A 12,029-nucleotide genomic window follows, 5' to 3' on the forward strand; every position below is an offset into this window, starting at 1 on the left:
TCTCTATGTGAGTGGGTGTCTGTGTCTGTAAATTGTAGATTCTGTGTGAGTGTGTCTGTATGTGAGTGGGTGTCTGTGTCTGTAAATTGTAGAGTCTGTGCGAGTGTGTCTGTATGTGAGTGGGTGTCTGTGTGTCTGTAAATTGTAGAGTCTGTGTGAGTGTGTCTGTATGTGAGTGGGTGTCTGTGTGTCTGTAAATTGCAGAGTCTGTGTGAGTGTGTGTGTGAGTGTGTGGGTGTCTGTGTGTCTGTAAATTGTAGAGTCTGTGTGAGTGTGTCTGTATGTGAGTGGGTGTCTGTGTGTCTGTAAATTGCAGAGTCTGTGTGAGTGTTTCTCTATGTGAGTGGGTGTCTGTGTCTGTAAATTGTAGATTCTGTGTGAGTGTGTCTGTATGTGAGTGGGTGTCTGTGTCTGTAAATTGCAGAGTCTGCGTGAGTGTGTCTGTATGTGAGTGGGTGTCTGTGTGTCTGTAAATTGTAGAGTCTGTGTGAGTGTGTCTGTATGTGAGTGGATGTCTGTGTGTCTGTAAATTGTAGAGTCTGTGTGAGTGTGTCTGTATGTGAGTGGATGTCTGTGTGTCTGTAAATTGTAGAGTCTGTGTGAGTGTGTCTGTATGTGAGTGGATGTCTGTGTGTGTGTAAATTGCAGAGTCTGTGTGAGTGTTTCTCTATGTGAGTGGGTGTCTGTGTGTCTGTAAATTGTAGATTCTGTGTGAGTGTGTCTGTATGTGAGTGGGTGTCTGTGTCTGTAAATTGTAGAGTCTGTGTGAGTGTGTCTGTATGTGAGTGGGTGTCTGTGTGTCTGTAAATTGTAGAGTCTGTGTGAGTGTGTCTGTATGTGAGTGGGTGTCTGTGTGTCTGTAAATTGTAGAGTCTGTGTGAGTGTGTCTGTATGTGAGTGGATGTCTGTGTGTCTGTAAATTGTAGAGTCTGTGTGAGTGTGTCTGTATGTGGGTGGGTGTCTGTGTGTGTGTAAATTGCAGAGTCTGTGTGAGTGTTTCTCTATGTGAGTGGGTGTCTGTGTCTGTAAATTGTAGATTCTGTGTGAGTGTGTCTGTATGTGAGTGGGTGTCTGTGTCTGTAAATTGTAGAGTCTGTGTGAGTGTGTCTGTATGTGAGTGGGTGTCTGTGTGTCTGTAAATTGTAGAGTCTGTGTGAGTGTGTCTGTATGTGAGTGGGTGTCTGTGTGTCTGTAAATTGTAGAGTCTGTGTGAGTGTGTCTGTATGTGAGTGGGTGTCTGTGTGTCTGTAAATTGTAGAGTCTGTGTGAGTGTGTCTGTATGTGAGTGGGTGTCTGTGTGTCTGTAAATTGTAGAGTCTGTGTGAGTGTGTCTGTATGTGAGTGGGTGTCTGTGTGTCTGTAAATTGTAGAGTCTGTGTGAGTGTGTCTGTATGTGAGTGGGTGTCTGTGTGTCTGTAAATTGCAGAGTCTGTGTGAGTGTGTGTGTGAGTGTGTGGGTGTCTGTGTGTCTGTAAATTGTAGAGTCTGTGTGAGTGTGTCTGTATGTGAGTGGGTGTCTGTGTGTCTGTAAATTGCAGAGTCTGTGTGAGTGTGTGTGTGAGTGTGTGGGTGTCTGTGTGTCTGTAAATTGTAGAGTCTGTGTGAGTGTGTCTGTATGTGAGTGGGTGTCTGCATGTCTGTAAATTGTAGAGTCTGTTTGTGTGTGTGTGTCATGTTACTGTTCATTTTATTTCAGTGTGGCTGGGAGGGAGACTGTGTGAGTGATAGACAGACAGACAGTCAGTGAGCGTGAGAGAGATATGGAATCATAAGGCACGTTGCAGAATAGAAAGCCTGTTTCTGTAGACCACAAAGTGAAAAGATAAAATACTGAATACTCTCTGTTTGCTTTGAAACTGCCAAACAGAGCAGAGCAATGAAAGAAATCAACTTTCTTTGATTGCTGACAGTGATTTATGGCAATTTAAAGGCTGGCCTGTGTGTGTTTGTGAGAGAGAGACAGACAGCAAAAGCTGGTGTGTTTGCAGGGCTTGTCTGTGTTCAAGTGTGCATTGGTACTGCATCTCATGTCTGAAAAACCTAGACAATATATACCATGAGATCATACTGATTTAATTCCAGACTGCACTGTTGTGGGATCTTACTTTGCCTTACTTTCAAGAATTTGTAAAAGGCAAATCTACATCTATACATCAAGCCATTTGATATTTTTCTGGACTAGACTTTATAGAGGAATGTTTGTGGAGTGTTTCATGCCCGATCCTGCTGTGGGATCTTACACATAGATTGGGCTAACCAAATTAGTAACAATACTGTGGAGAAGGAATTCCTGCAGTGCATACGGGCTGGTTTCCTGGACCAATATGTCGAGGAATCAACCAGAGATCAGGTCTCTTAGACTGGGTATTATGTAATGAGAAAGGATTAATTGGCAATCATGTTGCTAATTAACCTTGGGTCAGAGCGATCATAATATGACAGAATTCTTCATTAAGATGGAGAGTGAAGTATTTGACTCAGAGACTAGGGTTCTGAATTTAAATAAAGGAAACTACGATGGTATGAGGCACGAGTTGGGTAGGATTGATTCAGGAATGTTACTCAAAGGGTTGACGGTGGATAGGCAATGGCAAACATTCAAAGATCGCATGGATGAACTACAGAATTTGTTCATCCCTGTTTGGCATAAAAATAAAACAAAAAAGGTGACTCAACCGTGGCTAACAAGGGAAATTAGGGACAGCATAGGATCCAAGGAGAGGACATACAAATTGGCCAGAAAAATCAATAAACCTAAGGATTGGGAGCAGTTTAGGATTCAGCAAAGGAGGACAAAGGGATTAATTAAGAGGGGGAAAATAGAGTATGAGAGTAAGCTTGAAGGGAACATAAAAACTGACTGTAAAAGCTTTTATAGATATGTGAAGAGAAAAAGATTGGTGAAGTCAAGCGTAGGTCCCTTGCAGTCAGAATCAGGGGAATTTATAATGGTGAGCAAAGAAATGGCAGACCAATTAAATACATACTTTGGTTCTGTCTTCACAAAGGAGGACACAAATAACCTCCCAGAGATGTTGGGGAACATATGGTCCAATGAGATGGAGGAACTGAAAGAAATCAGCATTTGTAGGGAAATGGTGTTAGGGAAATTGATGGGATTGAAGGCCGATAAATCCCCAGGGCCTGATAATCTACATCCTAGGGTACTTAAGGAAGTGGCCCTAGAAATAGTAGATGCATTGCTGGTCATCTTCCAAAATTCAATAGAATCTGGAATAGTTCCCATGGATTGGAGGGTAGCTAATGTTAGCCCACTATTCAAAAAAGGTGGTAGAGAAAAAATGGAGGATTATAGACCGGTAAGCCTGACATCGGTAGTGGGGAAAATGCTAGAGTCTGTGGTGTATGTGCCTTTAAGAGCAATTATGGTGTATGTGCCTTTAAGAGCCCCAGGTGTGCGTAATGCCGGTAATTGCCACTTGGGCTATATAAGCCTGTGTATTATGTATATCCTTTAGAACCCCCACCCCCCAGACTTGCTTAGTAAATACCTATGAACCAACTCCTGTCTTCAGTGTCTTTATCTACACACGGACACTACAGTGGCGACGAAGTGGAAACGGACTTATCTGCAATTCGGCAGCACCTCAAGGACATCGATTCCTCCAGCGTCCAGAAGACTCAAGGAAGTTATAGAAACTGTGGTTTCACCAGCTGGCCAAGCTGGTGACAGGTACTGCGCTAATCCTTCCTGGGCATCAGGCTGGAGCTCCAGCGGCGGGCTCTACAGCTGAGACAGGCAGCAAAATCGGAGGCAAGCAATAACGGACTGGGAGGGTGCACTCGAGAGATGGCCGGCACGGCAAGCAGGTCAGCGTTTAGACCTCCATTCGGAACGAGTCTCCAACAGTGAATAAACGGAAACCACAGTAAAACAGCGTTGTTATCGGTAGCAGCGGCGGGAAAGCGCGGGAAGCGCCATAACGTTGCTACAGAGAAAAAAAAAGCACGGGAAGCGCCATATCTTTTCTGAAATGCCTAAATCTGGTAACATTGAGGCTTTTGATGGCGAAATAGAAGATTGGACCACATACGTGGAAAGAGTAGAGGTTTATTGCACTGCAAATGGAATAACAGATGAAAAAAAAGCTTCAATACTTCTGAACTTAATGGGCGCGAAGACATACGGGCTGTTATGAAATTTAATCACTCCAGCCAAACCAAAGGACAAGACTTTTAAAGAAATTGTTGATACCCTGCAGGAGCATTTAAACCCAACACCGCTGCTGATAGCGGAATGATTCAAGTTCTTCAAGAGAAATCAACACAAGAATGAAAGTAACGCTGATTACCTAACCGGATTAAGAAAGCTATCAAAGTACTGACAATTTGGAGCAGGACTATCGGATTATCTTTGAGACAAATTTGTTTGCGGTCTCTTAAGTGAAGGAACACAAAAAAGACTGCTTTCTGAAAAAGATTTAACATTGGACAAAGCTTTCAGTATGGCTGTATCATACGAAGCAGCAGCAAAAGGAGCTGCAGAGATACAACAAGAGACACAGGACTTCGGCACCCATAAAATGACACAGGAGTTCGGAAGATGTTATCGCTGCGGCAGATCCACCCATAACCAGAGGGACTGCTGGTTCAAGGGCAAAGCATGCAGGCAATGTGGTAAGATTGGACACATTGCACGGGTATGCCAATCTGGACAAAATAAATCCACTGACAGAAAACAGAAAATCAATAAAGAAAAGTACAGGAAGGTACAAATGATGACGGACAATAGCTCCGAAGACCAGAATAGTGATAGCGACTCCGGAAACAAGAGACTAAGCTGTCTCAAATTACATAATGTACTTGCCAAAGAGGATTACCAAACCATTTGGGTTACCCTCACAATAGCAGGGTCCCCAGTTAAAATGGAGCTAGATACAGGATCAGCTCTAACCGTAATAAATCGACGAGATTACGAGAGGCTATTTTCGCATATACCTCTAAAAGACACATCCATTATCTTAAAAACATATACGGGGCAGAAAGTCTACCCCAAAGGAAAAATAAGGGTGCCTGTGGTATACAACGGCAAAGAAATACAAAAGTTGTATTTATACATTCTACAAGATGGTGGTCCACCGTTGTTGGGACGTGAATGGATAAGGAAGATACGTTTAGACTGGCACTCCATTCAGGCACTGACGGTGACCAGTAAGGAAAAAAACAGTGATGACATCATACCTGAACGATTAAAAGACATCTTGGCCAACGCCAAAGAAGTGTTTCAAGAGAAACTAGGAACCTTGAAAGGCATCACCGCCTCAATAAAAGTGGAAGATACAGCAATTCCAAAAATGTTTAAGGCAAGACCGGTGCCATACGCAATACGTCCGGCAGTCGAGGCAGAGCTGAAAAATTTGGAAAAGGCAGGCGTATTATCCAAAATAGATTGGAGTGAATGGGCAACACCCATCGTTCCAGTCATGAAAAAAACATTGAAAAATAACTCTGAGGAACAGAAAACAATTCGCATCTGTGGGGACTTTAAGGTGACTGTAAACCCGGTCCTTCACACGGTACAGTATCCTCTTCCGAGGATAGAAGATATTTTCGCCTCACTATCCGGAGGGAAACGTTTCACAAAAATTGACTTGGCACAGGCATATCTACAGATGGAGGTTGAGGAGACCTCTAAAAAGTATCTCACAATAAACACACACAAAGGCCTGTACCAGTACAATCGATTGGTTTTTGGAATAGCATCAGCTCCAGCTATCTGGCAAAGAGCTATGGAGCAAGTCCTGCAAGGGATTCCGGGGACTCAATGCTACCTAGACGACATCCTTATAACAGGAGAAAACGACAACGAGCACCTTCCCAATTTGGAGCAGGTGCTCACTAGGCTGAAAGAACGGGGCCTACGAGCAAATCGCCCCAAGTGCGAATTTTTCCAAAATCAGATATCATATTGTGGCCACATAATTAATAAGGAAGGGTTGCATAAGTCACCTGAAAAAATTGAAGCAGTTATAAAAGCCCCAGCACCTGAAAATGTTTCACAATTAAGGTCATTCCTGGGATTAATAAATTACTATCATAAATTTTTACCGAACTTATCAACTATTCTACACCCTCTTAATGATCTTCTACAGACAGGAGTGATTTGGAAATGGAACGAAGACTGTAAACGTGCCTTCCATAAATGTAAAGACTTAATCACATCCGAGAAAATTTTGACTCATTACAACCCATCACTACCAATCAGACTGGCGTGCGATGCATCCCCTTACGGCATAGGAGCGGTATTGTCCCATAGATTCCCTGATGGCTCGGAACGGCCGATAGCTTTTGCGTCACGCTCATTGAACTCAGCTGAGCGTAACTATGCCCAGATAGACAGGGAAGCACTCAGCCTGGTATGGGGAGTGAAGAAATTCAACCATTACCTACACGGACAAAAATTTACCTTGCTGACTGACCATCAACCCCTCATCTCCATATTCAACCCTAAAAAAGGTGTCCCCATTATGACGGCACAAAGACTACAGAGGTGGTCCCTTTTTCTAGGGGCACACCAATACAACATTGAATACAAAGTGTCAAAACAGCATGGGAATGCTGACGGTTTATCATGCCTACCATTGCCAACGATAGAAGAGGCACCTACAGTAGACCCAGTAGAGATATTCCACTCTACCATAGTGGAATGTCTACCGGTGACAAATTCTGCCATTGAAAGGGAGACAAGAAATGACCCTACTCTCTCACGGGTCTACGATTTAACAGTGAAGGGATGGCCAGCACATGGCGAATCACTGTTGCCAGCATTCTCGCAAAGAAGAGAACAGCTGTCAGTGTGCCGAGGAACCTTGATGTGTGGATCCAGAGTGGTGATTCCACCCAAACTCCAGGATAAAGTGCTAAAGGAGCTTCATGAGGGGCATCTGGGTGGAGTGAAAATGAAGAACCTAGCTAGGGCGTTTGTATGGTGGCCAGGTATCGATGGAGACATCGAAGATATGACCAAGAGCTGCCTAGGATGCCAGAAGGTCCAAAATGCTCCGCCACAGGCCCCTCTACATCCATGGGAGTGGCCCTCATCTCCCTGGCAAAGGGTGCACATCGACTTTGCTGGTCCATTTATGGACTCAATGTTCTTAATCGCAGTTGATGCACACTCCAAGTGGCCGGAGGTAATAAAGATGTCCTCCACCACCATGGAAAAAACCATCACAGTATTAAGGACCATATTTGCCAGGAATGGGCTGCCGGAGCAGATATGTTCTGATAATGGACCGCAATTTGTGTCCGAAGAATTCAGGAAGTTCTTAAAGAACAATGAGGTAAAGCACTACACATCCGCCCCATACCATCCCACCACCAATGGATTGGCTGAAAGGTTTGTCCAGACCTTCAAGAAGGCCATCAAGGCCATGGGTAATGAAGACATAAAACTTCAGCACAAGGTGGATAACTTCTTATTTGCATATAGGAATGCAACGCATATGGTTACTAACCAAACTCCCGCCATGATGTTCTACAATAGAAACCTAAGATGCCGGCTGGATTTGGTCAAGCCCAACATCCGAAGGGACGTGGAGAACCGGCAGTTTCAGGGCATGAATGAAAGGCCAACAAGGGCCTTCCAGATAGGCCAACCGGTTTTGGCCCGGGACTACCGTACCGAGAAATGGCAGCCTGGAACTATCTGCACACGATTAGGACCACTGATGTATACCGTGGACATCGGAGACAGCATTATAAGGCGCCATGCTGACCAAATCATCAAGTCATCCGAAAAGGGACAACCTACACCACCACTCTATACATCTAACGATGAAGTAGAGATACCCATATCTACCTCCGATCCAGTGATACTGGAGCCCGATGAACCCGACACTGGCCTTCAAGCCGAATCAGCCTTGCCAGAAGAACCTACTACACCACCAGAAACTACTACACCCCCGAGGCGATATCCGGACCGAGTCAGGAAGCCTCCTGAGAGACTAACTTATAATTAATTAATACAGCAATGTATATTATTTTGCATATAACATGTAATTAATAATTACTTAAAATATGATGTACTAGTTAGCTAGAAGGGGAGGAATTGTGGTGTATGTGCCTTTAAGAGCAATTATGGTGTATGTGCCTTTAAGAGCCCCAGGTGTGTGTAATGCCGGTAATTGCCACTTGGGCTATATAAGCCTGTGTATTGTGTATATCCTTTAGAAACCCCCCCCAGACTTGCTTAGTAAATACCTATGAACCAACTCCTGTCTTCAGTGTCTTTATCTACACACGGACACTACAGAGTCCATTATAAAAGATGTAATAGCAGAGCACTTGGAAAACAGTGACAGGATCGGACAAAGTCAACATGGATTTACAAAAGGTAAATCGTGCTTGACTAATCTACTGGAATTTTTTTAGGATGTAACTGGTAGAATAGGTAAGGGAGAACCAGTGGATGTGGTGTATTTGGACTTTCAGAAGGCTTTTGATAAGGTCCTGCATAAGAGATTAGCGTGTAAAGTTAAGGCACATGGGATTGGGGGCAAGGTACTGACTTGGATAGAGAACTAGTTGGCAGACAGGAAGCAAAGAGTTGGAATAAACGGGTCTTTTTCCGAGTGGCAGGCAGTGACTAGTGGGGTACCACAGGGAGCAGTCCTAGGACCCCAGCTATTCACAATATATATAAATGATCTAGACGAGGGAACTAGATGTAATATCTCCAAGTTTGCAGGCGACACAAAGCTGGGTGGGCATGTGTGCTGTGAGGAGGATGCCAAGAAACTCCAGTATGATTTGGACAGGTTGGGTGATTGGGCAGAAGCATGGCAGATGCAGTATAATGTGGATAAATGCAAGGTTATCCACTTTGGTGGCAAAAACAGGAAGGCAGATTATTATCTGAACGGCAATAGATTGGGAGAAGGGGAAGCGCAAGGAATTTGAATCCCTCTCCCTTACACCATTCCTCTAGCCACGTGTTCACCTGAAATATCCTTCTATTTCTACACTCACTGGCACATGGCACTGGTAGCAATCCTGAGATTACTACCTTTGAGGTCCTATTTTTTAATTTACCTCCTAACTCCCTATATTCAGCTTTTAGGACCTCATCCTGTTTTTTTACCTATATCGTTGGTACCTATATGCACCACGACAACTGGCTGTTCACCCTCACCTTCCAAAATGTTCTGCAGCCGCTCTGAGACATCCTTGACCCTTGCACCGTGGAGACAACCCACCATCCTGGAGTCTCATTTGCGGCCACAGAAACACCTATCAATTCCCCTTACAATAGAATCCCCTATTACTGTCGCTCTCCCACACTTTTTCCTCCCGTCCTGTGCAGCAGAACCACCCACGGTGCCAGGAAGTTGGCTGCTGCTGCCTTCCCCTGATAAGCCATCTCCCTCACCAATATCCAAACAGATCAGGACTACAGGAGGTCAAACAAGACAAGTGCATTCCTGACCAGAATGGCTGGTGGCTCAGTCTCAGGCCCAGTCTGACTTTGTGTCCTTTCTGTTAGGACTCGTCCTTCTCATATTCAACACATATTCCAGGGCGATATGATAGAAATGTTTAAAATGATGAGAGGTGGGATGGGGTAGATAGAAGCAGGCTGCTTCCAATGATTGAGGGATCAAGACAAGGAGCCATAGTTACAAGATTAAATGTAGGAGATTTAGAACAGTGATCAGGAAAACCTTCTTCACACGGAGTGATCATAAACAACATCTCTCAGGATCCCTTCAAGCATCTTCCCTGTGATCGAGGTCACACTGATGGGCCTGTAGTTCCCCGGCTCTGATCTCTCCCTGATTTGGAAAATGGGAGTGAGGTGAGCTGCCTTCCAATCTCAGGGAACAATCCCTGACTCTATGGACCTGTTGATGATACGGGCAAGAGGCTCACAGAGCACCGTCCCATCTCTTTAAACACCCTTGGGTGGATATCATCTGGACCTGGTGCGCTATCTAATTTCAGATTTCAGATTATATCCAAGATGACAATCTCTTTCTATTTTAATATTGATGATGTTATTTTGTCGCCAGCACATCCCACAGTTGGAATCTGAGCATCATCCACAGGAGTGTAGACTGACGTGAAATAGTAATTTAACAGCTGTCACAGCCTGGGAATCTGTTTCACTCTGTCCTGAACTGTCTTTCAGTGGCCTTAAACCATCTTTAATGGTCCTCTGACTCCTGACGTAGCTGGAAAAGCTTTTGCAATTATTACCACAATTGGGCAGCTTCTTCTTTTCCAAAGATCTCTGAGCTTCTCTAATGCCCGCTTTTGTCTCCCTCAATTCTGGGTGATATTTGTTCCCATTCTCCTGTAAACTGAATTCATCTTGATCCAAACTGGGTTCAATGTAAGACTGTTCAGGGAGTCAGACATCATTCTCCCCTAGACCTACGCTGACAGGTAAAACCCCAGACGGTTCCTCAGTAAGGATTCCTCTGGTTCCTCACCATATATTTATCAGGACACTGAAACCCAGCTTCCTTACACTTCACTCCTGGAGGCCCCACTCCGAGCCTACAACCTTCAGCATGGTCAGTGCTGGAGTTCCACAGCACCAGTGATCCCAGAGTAACTGTCGGGATCGCACCCCCGTGGATGTTCCGGGTCGTGTATTTTTAGTTATCCTGGTGTCTAACACACACACATCAATAAAACAGGGAATTCCTGGAAACATGCTGCAGGTACTTCTTTATCTGGAGATCAAATGTCTGCTGTATAATTGTACCAGCAGTTAACAGGCTCCTGTGAACTCCTCCCTCTGCTATTTTAATGCCGACTTTAACCAATTTATTTAAATGTTTTTTTTTTAAATGAGTTAATGCCTGCCTTAAAATGGTAGACTCAGGAATGCCACACAAACATGCTAAATCTTCATAGAATAGTTACCACAGTCATTCTTAGACTGGAAACTTAAACCTGCCGTTTCACTTTCAGTCAGGAATAGATCGCAGTTTTACACCAAACTCTGATTTGACAGCACGTTTCCAGCATTCACTGTTGTTCTTCCTGACTCTAAACACAGTTGTAAAGGAGTCTTCTGTTCCATGCCTAGGAGCTCTGAACCATGGAAGGGAGCGGCTGGGACACATTTTTTACACGCCTCGAGATTAACGCGCATGGGGACTTTGCTGTCAGTGGGACACATTTCTTACACGCCTCGAGATTAACGCGCATGGGGACTTTGCTGTCAGTGAAGAGAGATGAGGAATCCACACCAAGGTGTTTAAACCAAAGCTGATGTATTTGACAAATATCCAGAATATTAAACTCCAGCCCAGTTACAGGGGTTATTAATGTCAGCAGAAACAAACCCCAACTGTCAGAATGAATACGGTTCAGTCCTGGATGTGATTAACAGCAGCAATAACAACAGAATCCAACCCCTGCTGTGACTTGTGAACTCGCTGGTGCCTCAGCAGATCATTTCTGCTTTTAAAGCTCTTCTCACAGACAGAACATTGAAAAGGTCTCTTATTGGTGTGAACATACTGGTGTGAAGTGAGATTGGATGAGCGAGTGAATCCCTTCCCACACACGGAGCAGGTGAATGGTCTCTCCCTAGTGCGGGTGCGCTGGTGTACAGTGAGGTCAGATGATTGCTTGAACCCAGTCCCACAGCGAGAGCACCTGAACAGTCTCTCGTCAGTGTGAACACGTTGATGGCACGTCAATTCCCCAGAACTTTTAAAGCACTTCCCACAGTCTAGGCATTTAAAAGGTCTCTCATCAGAGTGAACTCGCTGGTGTGTCAGCAAGTTGGATGACTGAGTGAATCCCTTTCCACACTTAGAGCAGGTGAACGGTCTCTCCCCAGTGTGAACACGTTGATGGCATGTCAATTTCCCAGAACTTTTAAAGCACTTCCCACAGTCCGAGCATTTAAAAGGTCTCTCATCAGAGTGAACTCGCTGGTGTCTCAGCAAGTTGGATGACTGAGTGAATCCCTTTCCACACTCGGAGCAGGTGAATGGCCTCTCCCCGGTGTGATTGTGTTGGTGTCTCAGCAGACCACCTCCGCTTTT

General features: G+C 44.6%; 1 protein-coding gene across 1 annotated transcript in view; it reads right to left on the minus strand.

The window, feature by feature from the left end:
- The window catches only part of LOC147093788 (uncharacterized), a 139,719-nt gene that overhangs the window by 59,450 nt on the left and 68,240 nt on the right, over positions 1-12,029 (minus strand). The window contains exon 6 of the mRNA XM_085974217.1: positions 11,493-12,024. Within this exon, the coding sequence (XP_085830343.1) occupies positions 11,493-12,024 (532 nt within the window). The remainder of the gene's footprint in view (positions 1-11,492; positions 12,025-12,029) is intronic.

Source organism: Somniosus microcephalus, unplaced genomic scaffold, assembly GCF_052327205.1.
Source record: "Somniosus microcephalus isolate GS21.2 unplaced genomic scaffold, FLI_Smic_1.0 unresolved_chr1, whole genome shotgun sequence".
NCBI lineage: Eukaryota > Metazoa > Chordata > Chondrichthyes > Squaliformes > Somniosidae > Somniosus > Somniosus microcephalus.